Source organism: Trichoplusia ni, unplaced genomic scaffold (genome assembly GCF_003590095.1).
Source record: "Trichoplusia ni isolate ovarian cell line Hi5 unplaced genomic scaffold, tn1 tig00003798, whole genome shotgun sequence".
Classification (NCBI taxonomy): domain Eukaryota; kingdom Metazoa; phylum Arthropoda; class Insecta; order Lepidoptera; family Noctuidae; genus Trichoplusia; species Trichoplusia ni.
In genome coordinates this window covers 13,294-40,554 of record NW_020800454.1, presented here as the reverse complement: position 1 = coordinate 40,554, position 27,261 = coordinate 13,294, and the positions used below count along the sequence as shown (strand labels likewise).

Below are 27,261 nucleotides of genomic sequence, written 5' to 3'. Positions count from 1 at the left end.
TCACAAGTCGCTTCCCACTTCTACGACGTTCAACTTTTACTCGAACCGCCGTGAGCTGTGGCGCCGCTGACGGCCCACGCGAGCTCAGGCCAAACTTTAAAACGAAATCTTACTATCTCTACAAACGAACACTCGATTTAAGAAAAGTCACATCAAGCCACAAACTGCAACGTACGGAAAGTGCATTACAATACATATGTGTTGTCTGGTTCCGTTACAACATACTGGAGATAACACTGCAATAATTTGAATAATCCCCTTATCTACTCATGCTTCTTGATAAAGTAATAAATACGAAAATACAAAGACAACCATGTACTTATAAAAATATTTAATAAATCTGTTAAGTTTCACATGTACAAAACAGTCGACGCCCGTGAATGAAATTAAATTCTAATTTTGCAATAATCACTAACTACTAACTTTCGTTGTTCGCTCGTTTCCGCTGATTATTATAGTACGTCGTTATTTACACACATCTTAATAAATGTTACTAAATGTGTCCTTTAATTAATACACGTCATTGTCAAAGCCGAATTACACTTATATTGTTAAGACAGGTATGAACCCCCCTCTGATGAAAATCCGTATTTCCAAAAAAGCGTAACTAGAAATATGACCGCACTATTTCTTGATGAAAATGTTCACATCAAGTCGTATGTCTGCACGAACAGTGTACACACAGTTTTTAGTCACTCATCACATATAACACAGCACAAGGCTGTGTGCTGGCACTAACTGAGCGCGTGCAGCAGCACGAGCCACAGCAGCGGCACGGCAGCGCGCGTGGGTCGGGGACGCGCGCGCGAGGACAGCGCGCTGGCGTGGCACGCCGCCTCGTCCGGCTCCAGCGCCAGCAGCGGCGCCTCGCCCGCCTCGCCGCGGCAGGTGCTGCGCCGCGCTGCCGCCCGCGCGCCTGCCGACCACGCGCCTACCTCTGCCGTCCAGCGCCGGAGCCACGCGCCCACCCACGACACCGAGCAGCCACAGCGGAGTGGGTTGCCCGACACCACCAATCCCCCTGTCGACAAATTCTGCTACAAACTTTTGCTTCCAGACAGGTAATGATACACGAACAACACCCACCTGACAGGAGCTTAGTGGCGAGACGATTCCAACCGGTAAGATTGGGGTAGAGCGTGGTGGGAGCCAAGCTGCTGAGCTGGTTATCACTGAGGTCGAGGGCCAGGTGCGGAACGCGCGCTAGCGGGCGCAGCAAGCCCGGCGGCAGCGCGCGCAGCATCGTGCCCGTTATGCGCAGTGTCAGCGCGCGCTGCCGGTGCAGGCACGAGAAAGCCGATTCCGACACATGCCGCAGCGAAGCTCCTCGCACAGACATCACGCGAAGCTTTGGTGCTCGCATTCCACTTAATTGAGAGTCCAGCACACTCTCACGTAGATACACTTCCAGAGTCTCTAAACCTAGCGTGCACGCGGCTATGTCGGCAAAAGATACATCCAATCTACCAGTTAAAGGAAGGGACTCGAGCCAGAGTGAGCGCAGCGATACTAGGGGTTTAAAAGCTCGAGGTTCTATAGCCTCTAGTTGACGCAGATGATCCATCCGCAGACGTAGTAGATGGTCAAGACCCTCGAAAGCACCGCGCGAGACGCGCACGATGGGATTGTGCGACACATCAAGCGAAGAGAGGCGAGGAAGAGCAGTCCACATTGCAGGCTGCAGTGAAGTGAAACGGTTGCGAGCTAGGTCCAAGACGCGCAGGTTAGCTATCCGCCGCACATCAGACTCGCGGTACGACGCAATGTAGTTGTTACTGAGGTCCAGCACTGTGAGATTAACGAGCAGTAGATGTGGAACGACCTTCAGCCCCGTCCCCGCCAGCGACAGTTGGCGCAAGCGGGGCAAGTTATGAAACAATTCTTTGAAATTAGTTTTTATCATATTGTAAGAAAGATCAAGGAACCAAAGCCGTGCCAGACCAGAGAATGTATTATCTGAGAGGACGGTAAGTCCATTGTGAGCGAGACTGAGCTCGTGTAAGAAACTGATAGAGTGAAACATAGCTGCGTCTAAGTATTCCAGACGATTGTGTGCGAGGTCAAGTCGGCGAAGCGTGAAGCCCACCTGCGCCAGGGCGCTGCTCGGGAAGATGGCTATTTGATTGTCGCTGAGGTCTAGGTGCTCCAGCACGGTGTTCTTGAAGACATCCCGCGACAGCGCGCGCAGCTCGTTGCCGGCGAGGCGCAGGTGCCGCAGCTGCCGCATGTTGTGGAACTGCTCCACGGAGAGCTGCGCCAGCCGGTTGCCAGACAACTCCAGGATCTGCAGGGACGAGAGCTCGCCGAACGCTCGCCTCTTGACCGCACTTATGTTGTTATTATTTAGAATCAAAATTTCAAGCTTCGAAAGCGAACTGAAAGCCAAGTTGTCAATGTGCGTTAAGAAGTTGTCTGACAGAATGATTTGACGCAAAGACAGGCCTAAGCAACTTAAGAAAGCTTTTGGTAAATGTTCCAACTGATTATGCGACATATCGAGAGTGTTTATGGGGACCGGTGATTTGCCGCCGACCAGTGATGATATTTTATTGTAACTGATGTTCACAGACATGTTCGTGTCTTCACTGGACACGTTTTCAAAATATTCTGTAGAAAATTCCACCAAATGGTTATCCTGTAAGTCGAGCCCTTCTAATTTAGGCAGGTGACTGAACGCTCGGTCAGCTATAGACTCCACGGCGTTTCCTGCCAAGTTTAAATAAACTAAGCTCGGTAAACTGACGAAACTACGCTCGCTGATGTTTTGGACGCGGTTGTACGACAGGTCTACGCTCTGAAGCTCGTTCAGATGAGATAGAAACTCATAGTTTATCCTACTTAGATAATTATAAGACAGCCGCAGTTCCTTTAGCTTGCAGGAAAGGTTTGTTCCGAGCACTTCACTTGAAAATTCTATTAATTTATTAAAGTCTAAGTTTAGATACTCCAGCGACGGGAAATGCTGTATGTTTCCGCTTGAAATGTAGTGAATATTATTATTATCTAAGCTCAGCCAGGAAAGTAAGTGGTTGCTAGCGACAACTGGAAAGTCTCCCGTGAACAATGTGGAAGACAGTTCGAGCACCTCCAGCTTCGTAAGGTTGCTGAACGCAGACTCGTCCACGTGGTACAGCTCATTGAAGCTGAGCACCAGCTCGCGCAGCGGCAACGACCCGGGAAAGGCGTCGCTCGAAATGTGCACCAGGCGGTTACCTTTCAGGTTGAGAGTAGTCAGCGCCTCAGACCATGCGTCGAAATTCTCCAGAGTCAACGAAAAAATCTGATTGTAACTCAGGTCTAGGTAGGCTAGAGTCGACGGAGCCAAGCCTCGGAGCCCTGCTGGGAACGACTTGAAGTAGTTACCGGCCAACGATAAAAAGTGGAGGTGTGGAGGTAGGTCTACTAACTCCTGGATACGGTTGTATGCTACTGAAAGATGCCGCAGCCGAGTGAGCTCGATAACAAGTGCCGGCAGTGACGTCAGCTCGTTATGATCTAAGTCTAGCCGCTCCAGGTCGCGCCGGAGAGCGTGCACCGTTGCGGCCGACAAGTGCCCCACCTTATTATGCGCTATCGACAGCTTTTCGAGGTGCACACTGTCCAGTACGAAAGATGGGACTGAACTGAATTCATTAAAATCTAGCACAAGTTGTTTAAGCTGTAGCCTTTGCTGAAATTCTAGTTCAAATAGGTCGTCTAGCTCGTTATGGCTCAAGTCCAAGGAATCGATCTTGGAATGTTGACTCGTGCAAGTACGGTTGTGCGAAGGGCGCACCATGTTGTTTCTGAGGTGCAGGTGTCGCAGACGCGGCAAGCGCGCCAACGCCGCGCACGGCAGCTGCTGCAGCAAGTTGTCGGAGAGGCGCAGCAGCGCCAGCGTCGGTGGCAGCGCACCACCCGCTAGTGCGTGCAGCCGGTTCCCGTCCAGGTCAAGCTGCGCTAGCTGCCGCAGCGACGACAGCGCACCCTCGCCCAGGGAGCATAACTGATTATTACTTAAGGACAAGCTGCTCAGTGAATCGCCCAGGAAGCCCCAATCCAAACGAGAATCCAAATCACTTAAATAGTTGCTGAAATATTATAATTACATTAGTCGTGTACAAAGTGATACAAAACCGTAACTCTAACGTTGTTGCACTTACTTTTGCAAATTAAGCCAGTTCAAAACTTGAAGGTCTCGCAAAGCTTCTAAAGGTATTTCAGTAAACTCATTGTACCCTAAATCTAAAGAAGCTAGCGTAGAAACCATTGACCTGCAATAAATAAATAGTATCTTAGGTTCCGCATCGTGCACCAGCAAACAAGTGGCTTGGCATGTGACCTTAAGGACTACGTACGCGAGGGCGCCAGGCTCGATGTGATGCAGGCGCGAGGCCACCAGCACGAGGGTGCGCAACGCGCGCCCGTCCAGCGCCGCCTCGGCCAGCGCGCCCAGCCGCGCCGCCGACACTGACACGTGGCCCACGCCCTCCTCTGCCCAAACAACCAACATAAACAGATTTACCCGAGGTACCAAGACTGTTGCGAAAGGTGAGGCAAATCGCAGTGCACATACCGGTATCAGGGAACCGATGGAAGGGCACGTCGCTGCAGGCCTGGTGGTCGCGGCGGCAGGCGCACAGAGAGGCGCGCGCGCAGGCCCGCGCCGGCGCCGCCGCGGGGCGCAGGCCCGACACCAGCAGCGCCGCCGCCACGTTGAGCACGCGCGCCGCCCGCGAGCCCACCCGCATCACAGCAGCTGCACCGCGTACCACCACAATAATTACACCTAACTAATCAACACAACTGACAGAACCGCTCGCGCTGGTCCACCACATGTCTAGTCGAAATAATAAACTGCTCCGCTAACGTCAAACCGGACGAAATCGAATGTCTTAGGCACGTTGATTAAAATTATGAACTTTTTATATTGAAATGGGAGTAAGCAAGCTTTTATTATAAGTATTGTTTCTTTTGAATGTAATTTTGGGAATAACCTAAAAACAAGTGACACCTTAAACTTGATGACTTGGACAAAAATAAATCAAATAGATACATATAAACAATCATAAAATTGTACATAAGTATGTCAATCTGCCTTTATATAATAATCTAATAATGTTCTGTGTCTGAGTGGAATCTATACTTATATATAAAGCTGAAGAGTTTGTTTGAACGCGCTAATCTCAGGAACTACTTGTTCAAATTGTTTTTTGCTTGAATAGACCATTCATCGAGGAAGGTTTTAAGGTATATATGTACTATGACGCTGCGACTAATAGGAGCGAAGATATAATGGAAAATGTGGCAAAAACAGGGAAAATATTCATTTTCGAGGGCTGCCGTTCAATAATTCCTAGCTCATATCTTCTAACCACGCAGACGAAGTCGGGAGCAACAGCTATTCAAATAATAAAACACTACTGACATATTACCAACAGCAATAATAATTGGCCCGAGAGCGAGTCAGTCTCACAACACTGACATGACGGCTTGAAACTCTTGGTGAAGCTCGTGGCTAAGGAACATCTGCACAAGTTGATCAATCACAGGCTAAGCGACGCTTGATACGGCCGGTCCGTGGATGGATCACTATCCATGTTATATCGAGTGACTCCGTGTCGGGAGACACGTTCAGAGTACAACTTACGCATGTAATACATCTTCGATAGTCGTTACGGGTAGTTAGTAAGTCTGGCAACGTGCCTTACTAAGAGGTATCGTATTGTCCACGTAACATATTTAAAGTGTTTGGCTTTTAATCTTTATGAAGATATTATTCCTTTTTCTTCTTTAAAATATATCGCACAGTGAACACTCCACCTGTGTGCCAGCCTAAATATCACCTTCACATTTTCAGAGATGTCCTATTATAATTAAGTACATCATAACTTTGAAACAATCATATTGGAACCTACATGCCAACCTCGGGTTCGAACTGCACTTGGATAGAACATGTCAGAATAAACTGCAGAGGCCCGCGGCTGGGGATACTCTTACTGCTTCTAGACGTCTCATTGTTTAGCCACATGTTACAGAGTCAATCACCAGCTCAATTATTGCAAAAGGTCAGCATCCTTATCAACAGCTTAAAGGCTACGAAGACTTGGAGTCTACGTCGGTATCTATACATCATTACGTCCTAGGTACCGCAGATATCTACAAGTTGTAGTGTACTACAACGTCGACGAACTTCAGTGCGACTTGTTAATTAATTCTATTTCACTCATGTCCTATTTTATTTATTAGATACCATTAATCTACTACAATAAAAAAACCCGTTACGGTTAATAAGGTTCATATGAATAAACACTTCAAGGAGAAAAATGTGGAATTTAATACCAAGACATTGTTTTTTGTAATGACGTAAAAGAGTTACCTACTTAGTGGTTTCTTAGGTTTACGCGAATGTTCATCATGTTCAAACATTAAACCGCGATAAAATCTGTAAAAGTAGTTTCATTTCAGAGTTACCTACTTATTAGTTGTTAACATTAAGTTAAACTTACAATCCACTCCTAAAACTCAATACGTATGCTTTGCTTCATCAACTACAATAAAATCATACTGTAATCATTGACGAACACATTTCAAAGTTTGTGAAGCGTACGTGAAATTCAGCGCGGCGTAGCAAAGTACGCGAGTGTCGCGAGCTGGCCGCGATCGCGGCAGAACCGGCGCCGACGGCGGCCGCGGCTTGACTGCCGCTGGACGGCTGGAAGCTTCGCGAGCGGCCCAGTATTGCCGTACTTATACCTGAGGACTCTCGTAGGCTATTCCTGCGACACCTTCGAACTATGTAACGCTTCCCTATTCGCAATAGATAGGTCGTTTTGTCTGTTTGTTCCATAAAGTATGCAATGCCTTGACAAAATTGTACAGCTATTTAGGATTCACGAGGAGATTGCCAACTTATTATATAGTAAGTATATTTAATATAAAGAATGACTAAGTAGCTCAGCCCAAAGCGGAGGGATACATTTGATGATATTCCATACGAAAAATAAATACAGAGCTGTATGCAGTGACTTTACACATCCTTGAATAACCCTCCCGCTTTCTCATTGATTAGTGATATTTTGTAATTACTCGGTAATACACTCACAAAATTGAAATGACATATTGCATTGGTGATTAGGCATTTATAAATATTAATTTTACAAATACGCTGTATCATTGCGAATGCACGTAATAATTACAAGTCTCACAACACAATATCTCGACAACTACTGAAAATCGCGGAACATGCGACCATAGTTGATCCACCCGGACCAACCATGTTCGATTTTAGTTCTATCTTCTTACTGGGCAACCGATCGGCACAACTTCTCTAGAAATGAAATTAAATCATTTATTGTACAAGTACCTACGATGTATCATCACTTATAGGCGTCTTTTGCTCCTATCATTACTGAGAATACATTTCGAAACAAGATCATGGGCCGCAGTCCCTTTTAAAGTCCAGACAATTTTATGCGATTAAAAGTGCATAAACTAATGCAGATTATTTCTTTTGACTTGCTTTTGAGGCAGGTATCAGCAGAACGATCTGTCCGATCAAGCAGGTGCCAGCAAGCGGCATGCATGCATCGACTAGCCTAAAGGACTCAATCGTTTTTGAAGGTTCTGTGTATATGTTAAAAGATTAAAATATTACCAATATAATTGTTGGTTCCATGACGGCCAGAATAGAGAATCGGGAAGAATTTCAGTCACCGGTTCACTTGCAACACGAACTAGGGAGTGCTGTATTGTTCTCGAAAGTCGAAAGTATATCGGCTTTATTTAGCGAGATCGATGTCCACGAGGTCTCGCACTCTAGATTTTTTTTAATGTTATTTGAATATATTAGCTATAAAGAATATATATAAATAAAAATGAAGTAAACTAAACAATAAACATGGCCATGTGCATCGGTTCGCTCTTCCCATCCACACTTCTAGGCTTGTGTAGCCTTCCAGAATCCAGAGTTCATTTAAAATCTTTAGCTGTGTTTAGTCAGAATGACCATTTTAAGTCTGTTGATCAAGATTTAAGTCTGTTGGTCCGGTGATTGCGGCACCGGTTCAGACTACACGACTCGAGCATTTCGTGATGAATAACGCAGGCCGTCAATCTGTAGGCCGATTTGTCATTTTTTTCTTATCTATTAATAATGGCTTGTGATTTCAACTGAACGTGTCTTTCATTCAAAATATAGTAATGGCATGTGGAGCGGCTGTCAGGGGCCAACTGCAACGTGGTTTCCTAAGTTTACGTCGGGATGGTTGATTATTGGTTCCTTTATGTCTTCTTAACCAGTCGTGTTTATACCTTCAGTAAATTAAGTGTTGAAATATTAGTAGGACCAGCCAGTACTGCATGGATATCAAGCAATGGAACAATTACAATACTAAAAATTTTTAGACCATAAAACTCAATAAAGGTAATTTAATCTACAGCAAACAAAAAAAAACTATTATTAATACTAATCTTTACAAATAAAAATGAATATTGAAAGGGCCTAACTCAAGAAAGAACAATTCGCTCCACATTTCGTCCACAAAGGTTTGTATTTCCACGGAAACAGGAAACACGGCGCGCTGTAACCGAAGTCCACGCAGACGGAGTTGCGGGCTACAGCTAGTATTTAACCGTAACAGGTGATGTGGGTTTTATCAATGAAAAAACTTTGTGTTTTGCGTTTTTTATTTATTAATGGCTAGTCATATCACTTCACTTCCTTAACCTGGAGACCTGTAACAAACAAAAAATCAAGTGTCAGGTTGATTATTACACACATTGTTTGTGGTCAAGTGTAACCCGTGACACATAGGATGGTTTCTTGATTATACTAAAATAAATGACTACATGAATAAACTTGGATCAAACCAAGTCACGTTATGTTTGTGGCTTCCGGGGACTGATCACACTGGGATTGCTACACAGGTATGTAGAAAGGAAAAACACAATTGATCTTTAACACTTGAGTACTCATGCAAGTCATGTGGTTACTGTGAGGCACCAAGGTCAGCATCATTTTAATAATAATTAATTGAATTTTCTATTAAATTACAGTGAAAACTGATTGGTTGGGATCTCAAGGTATAAAGACATGTACCAATTATTGAGGGTTTTCAATAATCCAGTTTTTCAATTGAGCAGGTTTAAAATTACAGTTGTCTCATTTATAGAGTCCCCCTCTTACAAAGGTCAGAATGCCGTATTTAAGATACTGACAACCTTTATATTTACAGTTAAACATTTTGTTAACTATTATTGCCTTCCTTTTTGTCAAAACCTAAGATAATACTAACAAGCAAAGCATGCGCGTAAGACGACGCGAAATGTATGTAAACAAACATGTCAAAAAGTGTTAAAAGCTGCTCAATTTGTCTCAGAGATACAGGTAATTGAGCCAGTCTCAATTATTATTAGTTTATCAATTATTTTAGATTTTGAACCTGGTTAAATGTAACAGCTAATTTAATGAAAAAGAACTGGAAATTCATTTTAACTTATCCAGGTCTCACTAAACCAGGTTTCACTGTATTTCACATAATTATGGAATGGAAATAATTATGAATTTGCTTTGAGTAAGCATTGTCACCCAAATCATATTAATATTCCACAACTTTGACACATTATTATTATTATTAAAATTTCTAAATACATACATAATATATAGTCCGATTTTTAATTCGAGGCAGTAAAATGACAATTGCAACTGTCATTTATACAAAAAAGGGTGACCCGCTACAATAGTGATGTTTGGAAATCTTACTACGACGATGACATTTAGTCATGCTTTATTTTATTATGTATCAAAAATTACTATTTCTATTAATTGAGCTTTTATAATTGTAAGTTGATATTAAATTTGTTTTTCATCCAACCACTGCATAATGTTAGAATTCATCCAGTTTGGTGTTGGATGCGCTCGACTTTTCTTGCATGGTAAGGTGCTTCATCTTATACCAGCACCGCATTTGGCTTTAATTTTATAAATTTAAATTAATATTTTTTTTTTACATTTAAAAACAGTCACCGTGCATAATATTGTCTTTTGACTAATTGTCGTAAATATTTTTTTTTATACAGAGCTAATTTGATATCTGAATAAAAAAATGTAAGCTCGACTAACTTTTGATTGTAATAAGTCGATTCTAACACATCACTATTTATTTGGAATTAAAAACCTGCCACACTGGAAATGTCATTTTACTGCCTCGAATTAAAAATTGGACTATAGATAAAATTGCACGCAGTCATATCACATGATTGTGGTTTGGGGTGGTCACTATAAATACATCATGGTGACTATGTATACAACTCGGCTACTCATGCACTTGTGTTGTTAACATTATTCATTTGAATCAAATCAAGTCATTTATTTAACTTCTTGAAGGTTAGATTACATTTGACAGCACCCAGTTTCGCCGACCCTTCACACACCTCTACCTGTTGCTATTGTGGCAGCAGACAGTGTTGTTGTGCATGTGATTGTGTTGATTAAACTCCATGCTGCTTGTGTCATTTTTGTTTGATAAGAATATACAGTCAAAATCCCCATTAGCTTAGCACAAGTAACATTGTTACCCGTACACTGAATCTCACTCACAATGGTGGTCAGTGTGGATCTGGCCTAACAGCCTCCTCAATGACTATTATTGAGACTGAGGAAGAGATTCCACTCTGGAATCTTGTTCAATAACTACAGCATTCGAGTTAAGGTGCAAGAGACCAGCCTTAAGAGAGTGTAAAAAATAGTTTAGGAGGTTGTCTTTTTCTGCAAATCACATGCGTTTTAACCGCAACCATATTAAATTATGATAAATAATCATCCCCTGACCACTCATATATTTTGAAAATTACCTTATAATTTAGTACAATTCATTGAACTGTTATGGTTTAAGTTTAAGTGAAACAAGTCCACTTTAACAGTTATATACTGCGCAAACTAAACCAATTTTAATATTGACTTCATGCAAAATTTGTTACCTGGTGGTAAGCTCTGTTTCAACTTCTCTGCCTTTTCCTTGTCGGTAATGACCAGTGTGTACAGGAACCGCGAGCAACGCACCTTAAACTTGACGTTCTCAGGGTTCTTCTTTATCTTAACAGCTGAAATATACACAAAATAAACACTTGTAACACGACTAAGTCAAACGCAATTGTGAAAACACAAAAACAATGAGCCTACTTACACTTAGCATCTTTCCTACGCGCTGTTAGAAGAAAGTCTTTGATATCTTTGATTTCGCGCGGCTGAAACATATACAAACATTACGATTAACATTTAAAAGATCAACTTGAACCACTACAAGTAATCATCTACGTGCAAACGATCTTTACTATATTCATAAGTATTTATAGTAAGCTACAAAGAATACAATATGATAACGATTCCCTTACCATGATGAAGGCTTGAAGTCCCGTGTCCGGTAAATAACTGGAACAAAAACAATATTTTGTCTAAAATATCACTGGTAGTATTTGATCTAGCACTATAGACAGCAAGATAAGTTTAAATAACACAGAAAGCACTTTTTAAATCCAAGATTTTTATGGATTTGAAGAAGTTGTTGTATTTATCGTACACATCTCACCTCTCAAGCTCCGAAAAAGAGCCTTTTGACGTTTCTTCCTGTCACTCTCGTTTCTAAATGACATTGACAATAAATGCTACAGATAAGGCAATGACGTGCGTGAAGACAATAGAAAATCATTTAAAATAATGTTCCGAACTTTATTTTATTACAGTTTTATTTTCTAAGAGTAGACTATAGTATATTCAAATTCGTATGGCCCGTGGAAATTCTGTCGTTCCGTAATTGATGCTAATAATCAAAATTATTAAGATATAGATGCAGAACTATTGCAAGTACGTGTAATTATTTATACACGTATAAATAATTGGGCTATTATATATTATTATGTTACATTGTGGATCAGTTCCTTAGAGATTATTACTGAGTATCCAATTCTATCATCAATTTTTTTTTCTTTCTATTATTGGATTTACAATAGTTTTTTTTTATTTTACTATTTTACGCTGTTCTTAAATAAAACATAATGTTTTAAATAAGTAGTTATTTACAAATTGGGTTTTTGTTATTTATTTTTTATAGATGTTGAATATTTTGTTTTACCTTTCAAATCTTTCAATTACAAATTTAAAACGGACATTTAGTGTTGTTATTATCATTGGAAGTAAGAAATTTTCTTTTTTTACAGTTTTTTAAGAGTTTGTAAGATCGTTATTGTGTTTCATGATATTGTTTCCTGGCTTATCTCAATAAACTCCAACGAATTTGCATGCTGTTATTTTACAGCAAAGTCTGTGAGATCATTGTTGACGACCTCCGTGGTCGAGTGGCGTACACGCACCGGTTCCGGGTTCGATCCCCGGTCGGGTCAATGTAAAAATTTACATTCCTCGGGTCTCGGGTCTGGGTGTTTGTGGTACCTTCGTTGTTTCTGAATTCCATAACACAAGTGCTTTAGCAACTTACTTTGGGTTCAGAAAAATGTATGTGATGTTGTCCGCATTTATTTTATTATCTTTATTTAAATTAAAAAACATATAAATTACATTTTTAAATATAGGCATATAAAAAAAACAACATATATTTAAAAATATAAAAAATAGTGTCCAACCGGCAACGGGAACAGGGCCCAAGCTGCCGGTGGTCAGGGCTCCAGAGAGAGGAACCTCCTCACGATGCGCGCCGTGTCCAGAAGTACCGCTTTCTGAATCAAACCCTTGACCCAGACGCCCAACGAGAGCCTCCGAAGATGTTGATCGAGGCTCTTGGCTATTAAGCCATTGGCACTTACGACTATCGGGACAATGATTGCCGAGTCCACCTCCCACAAGTCGACAACCTCGTGAGCTAAATCCAAATATTTCAATTGTTTTTCTTTTTCTGCTTTCACGAGGTTCTCGTCATGGGGGATGGTGATATCAACAATCATTGTCCGACGCTCTGATCGGTCGATCACCACTATATCAGGCTTATTGGCAACAATAGTCCTGTCAGTGATGATAGACCGATCCCAGTACAGTGTGATATGACCACTTTCGAGAACTGGGTCGGGCACATACTTATAGTACGGCACCTCAGATTCCACAAGTTTGTACTTCAGAGCAAGCTGCTGATGGATAATCCTGGCCACTTGGTTATGTCTGTGCAAGTATTCACCGTTAGCAAGACGAGAACATCCCGAAACTATATGTCTCAAGGATTCACCGGAGGAGTGACATGCCCGACAGATGTCAACTGTACCATCCTTAATTATATATTTTCGGTAGTTATTCGTCATGATAACTTCATCCATAATTGCACATACAAACCCTTCGGTTTCTCCAAGGAGATCTCCGAAGCGTAGCCAGGCCACGGACGCTAAGAAATCTACATCGGCCCCGTGAAGGGTCCGATAATAGCGTCCGTGTAGCTCCTTGCTTTGCCATACATCTTTGCGGTCTTTGACGCTCATTACGACAGGTTTTTTATTTTATTTATTATTATTATCCTACTTTCATCTCTTTCACTACATTTTGAGCAAATAAAGAAAATAATTATGCATGGTTTGATTTGATTTAAACACAGCACTAGTATTTCTCTTTTACTGATATGATGAACATTTCGTTTTCGTATAACATTAAAAAAAAATCATCGTTATATTTTTTATAGAAGATTAAATATTTTATGTGCGTAGGGTATTCTTTTTTATGACAACGCCTACACATTATTTTATTACACGTATTTATTACTTTGCATGGAAACTGAATATTTTTTTATTTACTGTGTATTTGTCAAGTATTTGTAGTCTGAGTCAAATGTTTCAGAAATCTCAATTTCTTTTACATCTGTGGCAGTCACTGACAGAAAGGTCGTCGACATGGAGCGTTATTCATTATCTGTGTAAAAGTGTCTACTGTCTAGCGAAGGGACAACGACAGCCTTCCTTGATTGTTTACGAGCGTTGCAATCGACCGACAGAATCGGACATGTGTGAGAAGTCAGGACAGATAAGCGGACGTGACCGCGAAAGTAAGTCCTGGATTGAACGCGGTCAATAGCGGAAGAGATGTCGGACCGCGGTGGAGTGCGGTCCAGCGCGCGGCTGAGTGGCGACAGCTCGGCGGCAGCAGCGGCAGCAGCACCTCGAGCCGCCGCGCAGGGCCGCGGCCGGCCCGTCTCCACCACGGCGGCGGCCGCGCTGCGCCGCGCGCGCGCCGCTGAGCGCGCTGCCGAGGTCGAGGACAGTCCGCGGGTGCTGCGAGACAAGTGCCGCCGACTAGCACGTGCCCTCAGGAATGCTAAACATCTAGTAGTGAGTACCCACAAATTAATTTACAAAAACTGGCGATTCTGATCATATCGATTATCCGAGGTGGACAAGTTACTTAAATACTCCTCATTTCAGTTACAAGTTATCACAGAGGGATCTCTCTCCTCTCTCATATTTATGATAATAACAGATATAAAAGTTTGGTATATTTTATTTCCTCTATCATTATTTATTAACACCATTTGTTTCTGTATTGCACAAACATGGAAAAAAATAAAATTACTAGTATTTAATAGCCATTAAATAAATCAAAATAATAAATGTTATTTTAGATAAGGCATGTTTTACTAAATTTAATTAATAAATAGTAAAACACAACATCAAAATGGGCCATATTAACATAAAAATAATTATGTTCTCATCAGTCATACCATATCACACTGTTATAAAACTATGTTTGCATTGCAATATTCATAAATACAATTTAAAAATATTATGCTATGTATTGTTGAACCCAATTTAATACATTTTTAACAGATTTGTATCCTTAAACCCTTTTCATGCCTTACTGTTGATAGTGCTAGGAAGTTCTTCACTGGTCTTATTTTATTGCAATAATAATACAAAATCCATTTATTTTCCAATTTCAGGTTTACACAGGAGCAGGTATCAGCACAGCGGCAGACATCCCTGACTACCGAGGACCACACGGTGTCTGGACTCGTCTGCAACGTGGTGAAACTGTCGGGTGAGTAGGGGGCTTGGAATAGCACTGAGAGGCAGTTGGTGAACTGGAAACTGAAGGTGGCCTTAATGTTGTACGCAGGCGCGTCGAGGTTTCGCGTGCTCAGCCCACGTTCACGCATATGGCCCTGACGGCGCTGTGGGCCCGCGGCGCGCTCAAGTTCGTGGTGTCGCAGAACTGCGACGGACTGCACCTGCGCGCCGGCCTGCCGCGCCGCGCGCTGGCCGAGCTGCACGGCGACATGTTCGCGGAGCTGTGCGCCGCCTGCCGCCGCGTGTACCTGCGCGCCTTCGACACCACGGAGCGCACGGCGCGCCACCAGCACGGCACGCGGCGGCTGTGCCACGACTGCGGCGCCGAGCTGCGCGACTCCATCGTGCACTTCGGCGAGCGAGGCCGCGCCGCCTGGCCGCTCAACTGGGCGGGCGCGCTGCGCCACGCCGCGCGCGCCGACGTCGTGCTGTGCCTGGGCTCCAGCCTCAAGGTGCTGCGCCGCTACCCGCGCCTGTGGCGCATGCAGAGCGCGCCGCGCGCCCGCCCCGCGCTCTACATCGTCAACCTGCAGTGGACGCCCAAGGACTCGGTGGCGGCGCTGAAGATCAACGCGCGCTGCGACGCCGTGATGCGGCAGGTGGCGCGGCGCCTGCGCCTGCGAGTGCCGCGCTACCGCGCCAGCCGCGACCCCGTGCTGGCCCACGCCGAGCCGCTGGCGCCCGCCGAGGCGCACACGACGCGGCGCCCGGCGCTGCTCGTGCCGCCCGACGAGCCGCCGGCGGACGACTGGGAGCCCTCCTCGCCCTCGGCCTCCGACTCGGACGAGGAGCTGCCGCTGCGCCGCCTGGCCGACCGCTTGCGGGGCCCCAACGATGCTGATCAGCCGCGCAGCCCTGGCTTGCCGAATAGTTTCATTTCCTCGACCCAGACTGATACGCAAAGCAGCCCCACAGAAAATGTAGCAAATACAAATATACAGCAACCAAGTGAGTTAATACCCAACTCGCAACTTCAGAACTCCACAAATTATGAAGTACCATATCCAGACCGATCTAAACGACAACTTAGCCCTACCCAGGAAAGTCGCCTTTCTAATTTTGATCAACCATATAGCCCCATCAAGTTCCATAAAATGTGCAGTCCGCCTCGGCCTGACCGGTTAAGCACGTCAAGCAAAATGGTTGAATTGTATGACCAAAACCAGTCTGATCGTTTGTGCAGCCAAAATAATTCTAGACTTCACAGTCTGAGCCCCCGAGAGCGACAACGCAGTATAAGCCCAAATGAACTTCAAAACAATTCCAGTCCTAATGGTTGGCATAACTTAAACTCTAGCGATCGACAGCAAGGCTTTGTGGAATGCGATAAACCAAATGGCAGGCTGCATTCTTTCCAAGTAAGTAAACCAAGTTCATTATATATTTTTTAATAATTTCAATAAATAATTTCCAAATAAAGAAGCACACCTCATCACAGGTGAGCATGCAGTCGGGCGAGGCCACCATCCTGCTGCGGGCGGAACACGCGCCGCCGCGGCCGCTGCCGCCGCGCTCCCGCTCGCCGCGCTGCCGGACCGCCGACCTGCGCCGCTTCCGCATGGCTCGCCGCCCGCCCGACCCCGGCCTGGGCGAGCGACTGCGCCGCCTGCTGGAGTACGAGCCGCGCATCGACGCCGCCGAGCCGCCGCCCAAGCTGGAGGAACCCAAGGCCGAGCCCAAGGCCGAGCCCAAGGACGAGCCCAAGGAGGAGGCGAGCACGTCGGACGAGAGCGGCGCGGGCGCGCTGGCGGCGGGGTCGCTGGCCGCCGCCATCATCCGGCGCGCGGTCCTGCTGTGTCGCGCGTCGCTGTACCCGGGGCTGCACACCATCATCGCGCCGGCCGCCGCGCCCGCCGCGCCCGCCGCGCCCGCCGACTGCGCCTGGTGCGCGCGCCAGTTCGCGGCGCGGCGCTGCCTGTGGTACGGGCCGGCGCGCGAGCCGCCGCCCGGCGCGCGCGCCTGGCGCCGCCTGCGCGGCCGCCGCTACCTGTGCGCCTGCTGCGGCGCGGGGCCGGCGCCCGAGCCCGGCCCGCCCGCCGCGCCCGGCCCGCCCGGCCCGGACGACGGCGGCTGGTACGGCAAGGGCTACCGCAAGGGCCGGCGGCGGCGCCGGTAGCGCGAGCCGGACGCCCGCGCGCCGGGCGTCGCGTCATGACGATGTACCTAATGTGATCAAATACTAGTTTAATACGGGTGACGCGAGCCTGTCGGCGAGACCTCGCGGCGTGTGTTATGATGGTTGTGATATAAGCGCTTAAGTGTGAGACGAGCGATTGTTACTTCCTGTGACCTGTCTCTGTGCGATGACTAGCCCGCACTTAAGTTCAAGTGCACGATATTATATTGTTTTCATTGCGACAATATGGTCATTTCTGTGGCCTTCTTTCAGTCACATCGAAAACTCGACTCAACAAAAATCGATTCCAGCAAAATGTGTGAAATTGCTCTGATATTTGAAGCATTCTGTAACACCATATAAATTAAATATAAAAATGTTCAACCATGCATGTAGTTTGCAAGCTGCCTTTATATATCTTGTATGGGGCGGCGCGAGATAGAGAGCCTTGTTACTCAACATTTACCAAAATAATATCAAGTCACTGTAGTGTGTTGTGTTATCTGTGTTAAGATCACCATCACATCACATCACATAACTCAATTACCTTTATGGCTTTAAATAATGCAGTATATAATTTAATATAATTTTATATTTATAAGCAATGTTCACAAATTCGTCAATGTCTTGTTTTATAGAAATATACATATAACAGATTAAAAATATGACGGCTTAAACAGTTGTGATAATGTAGTTTGTTGATCTGAAGTGATTGCTAGTAGGCTTTTTGATGTATTGAAAACTAAAAATTATAGACAAACGATACATTTGGAAACTATGCCTCTGTAACGTAACTCAGGGCTGTCAGTGTAACAACGGAAAAATACAAAAGCATAACTTAATGTGTGAGCTGGGCTAGTTTTTACTAACCCATAACAGTAACAATGTATCATTGTTTGTGCTGATGCAGCAAATTTACATGCACTTGCCAATGCAAAACAAATCTGTTAAAGTAAGATCAAATAATTGAGTTAATTTATGAGAAATTTAACAATACAGTAATTCCTATCCAGAACTAGTATTGATGGAAAGAGATTACATCATCAATAAACATTGATCAAAATGTTGTTTATGCTATAAAGTTGAGATGATTGGCAATGATGTATGGGAGATAATTATATAATTTTGTATGTTGTAGTGATGTCGTGTATTTATTTCATTGACATGAATTTAATTATACTTTTGACTTAGTACTATAAATGTAATGTTAATTATTAATTTATTGTACTGTAGTATTACTACTGGAATGTTAAATGTGAACGAATCTGCGCCGAACTAACGAAACTAATGTCCTTTTAGAATTGGGTATTTAAATATGTTGTTGTGTACCAAAACCAAATTAAATTTATGTAATGTGATACTCAATATTATGAGCCGTTTAAGTTATTATTCTACAATTATCAATATGGCGATGCAACAAGAGACATTACATTTACTGAGGCCAATTGTGCAGAATACTAATAGAATACTATCAATAATATCATTATCAATGTTTCTCAATCTCAATATCAGAACTTGTCAAAGTGTCAATGACCCAACACAGAATGTTGACTTTTCACTGTGTTCTGGTTCCAAGCTGTGTGCTCTGCCACAGTCGAGCTGTGACTTGTCTATATTTCACTGTTTGGTTGAAATATAAAGAGTTACACGTGTTTGTTATTTGTGAGGAGTGGCTTTATGTGGATTTGACATTGAAAAATCGACAGTTTAATAAGTGTTTGCTCCCGGTTCACATTTGGAGCACTCGCTGATTTGCGCAACTGAGCCATTTGTACAAAACATCGATGCTCTCGATGTATTTCCGCGAAGACCAGCCATTATGTAAATCCTGTTTCTGTGTATGAAATTCTATAATTTTCTCGTCAATAGTAAAACAATATAGAAACACAAAAAAATCTAAACAGAATGTTATTTTCATGCAAAACGGATGGAACGAGGCAATATTCGATTAGTTTTCTTGTAGAAAGTCGTGTATTTGTATGCACACAAGTGGGTTTTAATGTATTACTGAAGTCTGTTTATAATATAAGACAAATGTTAAAGAGTGATTGTCATAACAAATAAAGCAAAATGTGTTGGGTCTCGCGAGCTCGTGAGCTTTACTAATGTCTGTAAAGACGCGGCCGTCGTCGTGGCGCAGCAGTGACGTCAGCGCGGCGTGGCCACGCATGTACATAGAATACCTTAGTTGATAGTTTACTTGTGAATTGTGACTGATGCCAGATGTGTGATTGTTGACGATATGTGAAATTATACGTGTAAGCAAATAAATTTTCAATAGAAAACGTAGCGTCTTTCTGAAAAACCCATCCCATTTAAAAGAATGAAAGCATGAAGTCATTTCATAGCTGAAATAAGCAAAAACCTTTGTATTGTCGTTGGTGACTAGTGGCGCTCCGCAAGATAGGTAGCACTCAATGGAATCTTAGAACACAAGCCTCTCTCTGTTCGGTGAAACTTAGCATTAGCACACCAAGCAACGTTTCAGTGTAAGTGGTGCATTATTGACAATGATTCCGCTTTGCGCTTCTTATTTAATCCACTGTTAGTTAATGCTATTAATAGAAGTGCGCGCCAGTGTGTGAGTCCCGCTGTTCGCGCTATCTGCGGACGCAGCTTCCGGCGCCCGCAGTGTGGTGCGCGTCGCGAGCTGTGCCGCCGCTGGCCGCGCTCCGCTGTACTTACAAACTATAGCTACAGCAGTACGTAGTTACAGCAGTGTCTACTAGCACAGCTTCTTGGCTGTGTGAAGCTTAACCCCCGCCTTCCGCTAGGTCTGTATTAATCATTTTATTAGATAAATAGTCTTGTTTACGTGTTCTCATTAGCATTTCATAAAGATAATGACGTAGGTATTCATTGAACAAAGTATTTACAAGAAAATTCTGTCTTCAGCTATAAACACGCGTAGACTTGCGTATTTCATCTATTTCTAATCTTAGGAGAGTATATTATTTGGCGCAAAGTTATTGCAGCTGAAAGAGCATTTACACGTCGGGCCACTTCTACTGGCTGAGCCCGCTAGCGCTCGCTAAGTGATGGCATCGCTCAAGGACTTATAACGTGGTGGTACACAGTCAAGTTGTAAAGTCAACGCTGAGCTGCGACGCCCATTTGTGATTTCATCGTAGGTTTTATAAGTAAGCTACGTGCATTCTTTAAAAGGGCTTGAGATGCGATTACTTTTATTCTAGTTTAGTGAGTCAATGTTGTTATCTTGCCCTCGTGTTCAGGCACGTTGTGACCGGCCGCAGCGATGGGTATCCGGCGCACGTGGTGGGCTATGTGGCGGCGCTGGTGGGCGCTGCTGGTGGCGGGCGGCGCGCTGCTGGTGCTGAGCGCTCGCGTGACGACCGGCCTCAGCGTCGCGCACCTGTTCCCGGCGCACTCGCCCGCCGCGCTCGCGCATGTCCTCGCTGACTTCTCTAAGCAGCCGCACGTGTGAGTTACTCTCGAGTGCTGCCTCGAGCTCTGAACTTTTGCTTTTCATATTGGCTGCGAATAAAGAGCGTGTTTGTTGTAGCACGTCGTGGTCTGTGGACGAGGACCGCAGCAACTATACGACATGGAGTTACTCGGTTTCGTTCTCGTGCGGCGCGCTCTGCTCGGGGTGCGCGCTGGTGCGGGCGCACGACGCGCCGCGCGCCGCGCCCCGCCACGGCCACGACGCGCGCGAGCACACCGTCACCGTAGCCCTGCAGGCCTGCACCAGCCTGCCGCTAATCACGTGGCCCCAGCTTTGCGGTGTGTTGTTTGCATAAGTATTTATCACGATCAGCACTTTCCATAGTTAATTGACCCTAGTTTAGGATTTATTTTGTGCACGGTACAGAGGAGGTGGAGTCGCACGCGGCGGTGAGGGCGGCGGGCGACGGCGGTGCGCGCCTGGCGCTGGAGTGGCGCGCGCGCTGCTGGCTGCCGCGCTGGCTGACCGGCGCGTGCGCGCGCGACCTGCTGCTGCGCCGCGACGTGCTGCTCGCCGGCCTGCGCGACGCGCCGCTCACTCTGTGACTCCGCTCGGACACTGTGGACGATGATATTCAACTTTAAATAATATAATAAATTCTGTAATAAACGATCACCTGATTTATTTTACAGCAATTTTATTAAGAAGTCCACTAAGCACATTCAGAATAAAAATAGCCTCATAGCTCATCCATAATCAATAGTTAATTTCTGCTTTGCCATACAACTGGGTGGTTAGCTCTTGGGATATAATTATCATGGCCTGGATCACAATTAATATTAAAAAGGCTTTTGCGTGTTGGCCTAGTATCCCTATGTACAGGTGCAGTGATGGTGTTTCATCGCCGAATTCCGGGTTACTTGTAGTCAGGGGTCTGAATCAAAGAAAAAAAATGTAAGCTTGTATAACAAACATTGTTAATCATATTTAAACACAGCACATCAAGAACATAAAACACTTTACACACACACACTCACGCAGTACTAATCTCACCTGGTGACTGGTCCTCGGTGGCTGGTCGGTCTGCTGACCTTAGCCTTTTTATTTCATATTGGCTTATACAGCGACCTCAATTTATTGTTTGTTTGGCACCGCCCCTACACACTTTGTTATTGTTCTGTATTATAACAATTATTTTGTAAACAGAATGACAGCGTGCTGTTGGGGAGTTTGTTGCGCCGTTTCTTCTCTCACAGCAAAAGCACTTAGGAAGCGGTGAAGGGTGGGCGAAACTGGGTGCTGTCCAATGTAACCTGACCTTCAAAAAGTGCTACTTAGTAGCCTAATTTGAATAAACGAATTTTGATTTGATTTGCCTGAATCCACTGTTCGGTGTACTCGCCGTCCGTACGTCATTGCAGGGATCCAGCAGAATACTAGCGTCAGTCGTTCTACCTGACACATGCTGAGCTGGACTCCTATTCGGTGCATTATGTTCTATGGAGTATCACTACGCTCTGCCAAATACCTACAAATGTACAGGAATAGAAACCTTCAACTTGTTCATCATCATTCCCCGGCCCTTATGCCAATTATGTTATTTGGCGTCGGCGCAACACGTCTTCTTCTTCCATACCTTTCTATCAGCCGTCATCTCACAGGAAACACTCTTGGCAGCCGTATCGTCTTTTACACAATGCATCCTCTTCCCCTATATCCATCCACATCCAAGCTCAACGCCTTCAACTACACACATACATTTTTGGCACAATACATTTAGTACATGCTAGTTATTAAGAATTTATTGATATATTATTTAACTAATTGCTGTTAATTAACTTATTATTTAACTGCTTTTTTTCTCATTTTCCATTGTATCTTGATTTGGAGCGAGCATTGTTTTGGAGCGAGCATAAGCCTTCCTCGATGAATGGTTTATTCAACACAAATATAATTTCCATTTGGACCAGTAGTTCCTGAGATTAGCGCGTTCAAACAAACAAACTCGTCAGCTTTATATATTACTTATGCTTATATAAGTATAGATTATTTGTTCAGCAAGTCAAGTTCATAACATGAATACTATTGTGGCACTCCAGTTTATCTTTTCCTTTCTTAGGGTGTATTCTATAATATTAATTTAAGGTAATTTTATTAATATATTGGCAACTCAGATTAATTTAAGATATTATATATATATGGAGGAGGGTAGTTAACTTAAATCAAATGTAAGTTTGTTCGGGGGCAGTATGCGGTAGTCACCAGGTAAAGAAATCTCATTCTTCCGATAGTTAGTCGCTTTAATGAACTGTGCAATTAGTTAAACTAACTGTGAGTGCCGAACACGTTCGCAGAGATGGTGTTCAACAGTACTGTAGGTAGCTACTTATTAGTAGTATTTTTTTTGGGTAAATTACCTTGATTTTGTTAGATATTCACATTTGTGTGTGATTTACCAACATTTTGGTTTTCAGAGGAATTTAAAGTATGTACCGTCAAAAGACCAGTCTAAGTTGATTGTGACTGACTTGATGAATGATGATAGGTAAGACCAGTCAAAGAAACTCGTAAAAATCATAAAATAATAATGAATCTGTATTATTTGTATATCTATGTCTAGAACATCTCGTTACTTCCAAGTTACACAATTATGTTATCTTTTTGTAAAGTAAAGATGATCTCTCTGCAAAGTAAAGAAACAGATCCATTGTTTCCAGCCATGTTTTTCCAGGTGAGATATTACAGTTTATTCTATAAATACAAATACGCAACTAAAAGTCTCCATCAAGCAACGTTTTATTCGTCAATTTGTTGGGTATTCTTTAGTAATCTGCTGCATTTTAGTTTTGTGTAAAAACGGTGTTATCGGCTCGGTCGACGGAGACCCGCTTCGCGTCGCTCCTACTTCTGGGTGGTTTAAAAAAAAACCACTAAGTGGTTGGCGAGGTCTATTTTTGAGAATTAACCTCAAAACTTTAATTAAAGATTTCTTAAAAACTACACATTTCCGCACAAAAACACTTCATATTATAACTCGAGGCATCATTGCCGATTTATTAAAACCAAAAACACCCAGTAATTCGTGCAGCATGTTTCTAAAGTCAACCCGTTGGTGACAAATAATTTTGTGGTGGATTTGTTCTTCTAGTTTTATTTTGGCGCTTATCTACTAAATCGAGTCTAACCCAGTGACAAGCCTTTCATGTTGATTCAGCGAGGTCGCTGACTATTTCAGAGTTCTGGCACGCTCGTTGCGCCCGCACACCGCCGCCGCGCGACGTCGTGGGAGACATTACGATGTTCTGGAGCAGCGACTGAAATCATCAGGTTCGGTGCACATAATATTACTAGACTTATTGCGTTTATGTTAATAGGATTATGTGAGCTATGATAAAATGTCGTTTTTTTAAAAGAATACTTAATTAATTAGCTTGTTCTCAATCTGGGTGACTGTGTTGTTAATTCAGAGTCCCACCTTAAGTTATCATATGTAGGTATAACTTCTATTAAATGTCTAATTTGTTCTTTACTTTTGGGTACTGGTGATATTTATATCGACTACACAAAGTTTTTGAAGTCAAATCAGTAGAAAATACGTAGGTAAAACACATTAATCGCCTTAAGTTAAGTTAAGTTTACTAATCGGTGCCAGAAAAAGTTTGTACGATGCGTTGTACTGATTTGACTATTTTAGGCAATTTATTGACATAGTAGTACCTACTTAGCTATAAAATATTTTTATATTTAATTATTTAATGGGGAGGAGCTCGTGGCTAAGCTATAACCGCATAAGTGATTCGATCACAGGTTAAGCTATGATTGACGCGGTTGGACCGTAGATGGGTGACCATCTTTGTCATAGCGAGTTCCTCCGTGTTTCGGAAGGCACGTTAAATTGTGGGTCCCGGCTGTTATTCCTACATCTTTGACAGTCGTTACAGGTAGTCAGAAGCTTGAAAAGTCTGACAGCTTGTCTAACCAAGGGGTGTCGTGATGCCCAGTGGCCAGGTAACTGGGTTGAGGAGGTCAGATAGGCAGTCGCTCCTTGTAAAACACTGGTACTTAGCTGAAACCGGTTGGACTGGTAGCCGACCCCAAAATAGTTGGGAAAAGGCTAGGCCGATGATGATTTAATTATGTAATGAGTGCGATACCTTTTTAAATAAATAAATAAATGCTCATAACATCACATACATTGTTCTAAACTCAAAGTAAGTTGCTGAAGCACTTGTGTAATGGAATTCAGTTACAACGAAGGTATCACAAACACCCAGACCCGAGACAATGTAGAAAATGTGAATTTTTACTTTGACCTGACCGGGGATCGAAACCGGGACGTCAGAGCTAACGACACCTAGAAACCGGTGTGTCCGCCACTCGACCAAGGAGGTCGGCAAAACGCCTACCCTACTAAACTGCAGCGCGTACTAGACTAACCTCAACATAGGAAGTCAATCGCGACACCTTGCAAAAGTCGATATTTCCGATTTACACATTCATCCTTTTCTGCAATACACAAACGTTTTTTACCTAGCTACCTTTGAAGGGGAAAGCGACCCGTTGCTTCGTACCCGGATAGATACACGATTAAACACTACATTTTACGTTTAAAGTTCAAGTTCCCGCTTAAAAAATATTTCAACTAAGCAAAAATCAAAAGTCATTTACTCAAATTAGGCTGCTAAGTAGCACTTTTTGAAGATCAAATTACATTGGACAGCACCCAGTTTCGTCCACCCGTCACCGCTTCCTAAGTGCTTTTACTGTGAGAGAAGAAACGGCGCATAAAACTCCCTAGCAGCACGCTGTCTTTCCATTTACAATATAGTTATTAAAAAATATATCAAAATAAGTGTGTAGGTGCCGTGCCAAACAAACAAATATTTGAGGTCGTGGTGCCTAAGCCACTATGACCTTAAACTGTCAACTACTCGGCCAAAGTCATCAGACCGACCAGCCACCGCAAGCAGCACCCGTTCACGAGTATGACGCAAGGGCCAGCCATCACCTCCCTCGCAATATTAGAGGGAAGGAGGTGACCCGACCCAAGACGCCACCGCAGGCAGTGACAACTAAGGGAGCATGACGTATCTGCTACCGGCTAATAAAATCTATACTGAAAGAAATGCCCCAAACATTGATTTACCTGGCACAGCCCCGAACACGGAAGCGGCATAAATTGCTACGTCATTCAATTTTTTAATTAATAAAATTATACATGTCAAAATTTCTAATAAAGAACATATTCGTTTATGCGTATAATCATACTAAAACTAAAACAAAATAGGTAACACAATGTTACATACATAAAGTATGCCTATCAAATTTCATAACAAACGTAATAACACGTCATACATTAATCCACACCAAAACCGTACACTAAGTAGCATACAGCATGGTGAAGCAGAATTTAGATAGAGGGACCGTTTGAAGGTTCCCGAACACTTACTTATGTGACTGTTAAGGTGGTAATGGTGAAAACGGGCATAAGCCCCACAAATGAGTTGTGTACCCTATGTAAACGGTGCGATGTACCAATTAACTTATGCAAAGCAATGTGTTAAAGTTAATGACTGAAAAAGTATTTTAAGATTTTTTTTATGAGTTTCTGTTTATTCAATTATCAACCGTTTATTCTAGAACTTCTACGGAGTCCTACGGTAACGGTCCGGACAAGCAGCCATTACAACGGATTTGCAATGCACGCACATTACGCAGTACCTCTCGGACACGACCACCACGACCTGGAGCAGCAACTAAGATCATCAGGTTCGCTGCACATATTACTAGACTTACTGCGCTTACGTTCTAACGGATATATAAATCAGATGAACACAATGTACGTTCAAAGCGTTTTGAACAAGACAAATTGCTATTTAATTTTCACGATATCCAGGAGCCTGACAAAGCGCAGATCGAAAAGTCGATATCGCGGTGATCTGTGAGTTTTGTTATTTTTCGTTTCTTAAGGTGCGTAGCTCGACTTATGTCGGCGAAGCACCAAAATTCGATATCGCGGAAATCGCGTTGTGTTAACGTTTTCCGTAGTTTCAAACATAGCATACCTCGGAAGAGTCGATATCGCGGTGATAGCAGAGTTCTGTTATTTTTCGTTTCTCGAGGGTTTCGTAGCTTGGCGTAGTTCGGTGAAGCTCCAAAAGTCGATATCGCGGAAATCGCGTTGTTTTAACGCTTTCCGTAGTTTCTAGCATAGCATAGCTGAGAATAGTCGATATCAAGGTGATCCGTGAGTTTTGTTATTTTTCGTTTCTCGAGGCGCGTAGCAAGACTTAGGTCGGCGTAGCTCGGCGAAACTCCAAAAGTCGATATCGCGGAAATCGCGTTGTTTTAACGTTTTCCGTAGTTTCTAGCATAGCAAAGCTGAGAATAGTCGATATCAAGGTGATCCGTGAGTTTTGTTATTTTTCGTTTCTCGAGGCGCGTAGCAAGACTTAGGTCGGCGTAGCTCGGCGAAACTCCAAAAGTCGATATCGCGGAAATCGCGTTGTTTTAACGTTTTCCGTAGTTTCTAGCATAGCAAAGCTGAGAATAGTCGATATCAAGGTGATCCGTGAGTTTTGTTATTTTTCGTTTCTCGAGGCGCGTAGCGAGACTTAGGTCGGCGTAGCTCGGCGAAACTCCAAAAGTCGATATCGCGGAAATCGCGTTGTTTTAACGTTTTCCGTAGTTTCTAGCATAGCATAGC

General features: G+C 43.5%; 3 protein-coding genes across 9 annotated transcripts; 1 reads left to right on the top strand and 2 right to left on the bottom strand.

Moving 5' to 3' along the window:
- Positions 1–889: 889 nt before the first annotated feature.
- LOC113508085 (protein artichoke-like) lies at positions 890–8,546 on the bottom strand. The gene is made up of 5 exons (XM_026891052.1): positions 6,489–8,546; positions 4,556–4,738; positions 4,338–4,473; positions 4,143–4,253; positions 890–4,070 (listed from the first exon to the last, which is right to left on the bottom strand). Exons 2-5 carry the CDS (start codon positions 4,728–4,730, stop codon positions 932–934), a joined length of 3,561 nt encoding a protein of 1,186 aa, XP_026746853.1. The 5' UTR covers positions 4,731–4,738; positions 6,489–8,546; the 3' UTR covers positions 890–931.
- Positions 8,547–8,649: 103 nt separating this feature from the next.
- LOC113508086 (60S ribosomal protein L38) lies at positions 8,650–11,619 on the bottom strand. The gene is made up of 5 exons (XM_026891053.1): positions 11,568–11,619; positions 11,374–11,410; positions 11,166–11,226; positions 10,960–11,082; positions 8,650–8,715 (listed from the first exon to the last, which is right to left on the bottom strand). Exons 2-5 carry the CDS (start codon positions 11,374–11,376, stop codon positions 8,690–8,692), a joined length of 213 nt encoding a protein of 70 aa, XP_026746854.1. The 5' UTR covers positions 11,377–11,410; positions 11,568–11,619; the 3' UTR covers positions 8,650–8,689.
- A 1,884-nt stretch (positions 11,620–13,503) lies between these two features.
- On the top strand, positions 13,504–21,242 carry LOC113508084. 7 transcript variants are annotated; one of them, XM_026891048.1, is made up of 9 exons: positions 13,504–14,298; positions 14,907–15,004; positions 15,083–16,391; positions 16,454–19,638; positions 19,715–19,923; positions 20,125–20,289; positions 20,383–20,590; positions 20,673–20,893; positions 20,982–21,240. In XM_026891048.1, exons 1-4 carry the CDS (start codon positions 14,053–14,055, stop codon positions 17,147–17,149), a joined length of 2,349 nt encoding a protein of 782 aa, XP_026746849.1. In that variant the 5' UTR covers positions 13,504–14,052; the 3' UTR covers positions 17,150–19,638; positions 19,715–19,923; positions 20,125–20,289; positions 20,383–20,590; positions 20,673–20,893; positions 20,982–21,240. The 7 variants fall into 7 exon arrangements, with proteins under 7 accessions (XP_026746849.1, XP_026746848.1, XP_026746846.1 ...); XM_026891047.1 differs by lacking the exon at positions 20,125–20,289 and having other exon boundaries at positions 16,454–19,407; positions 20,982–21,242; XM_026891045.1 differs by lacking the exon at positions 20,125–20,289.
- Positions 21,243–27,261: the final 6,019 nt, after the last annotated feature.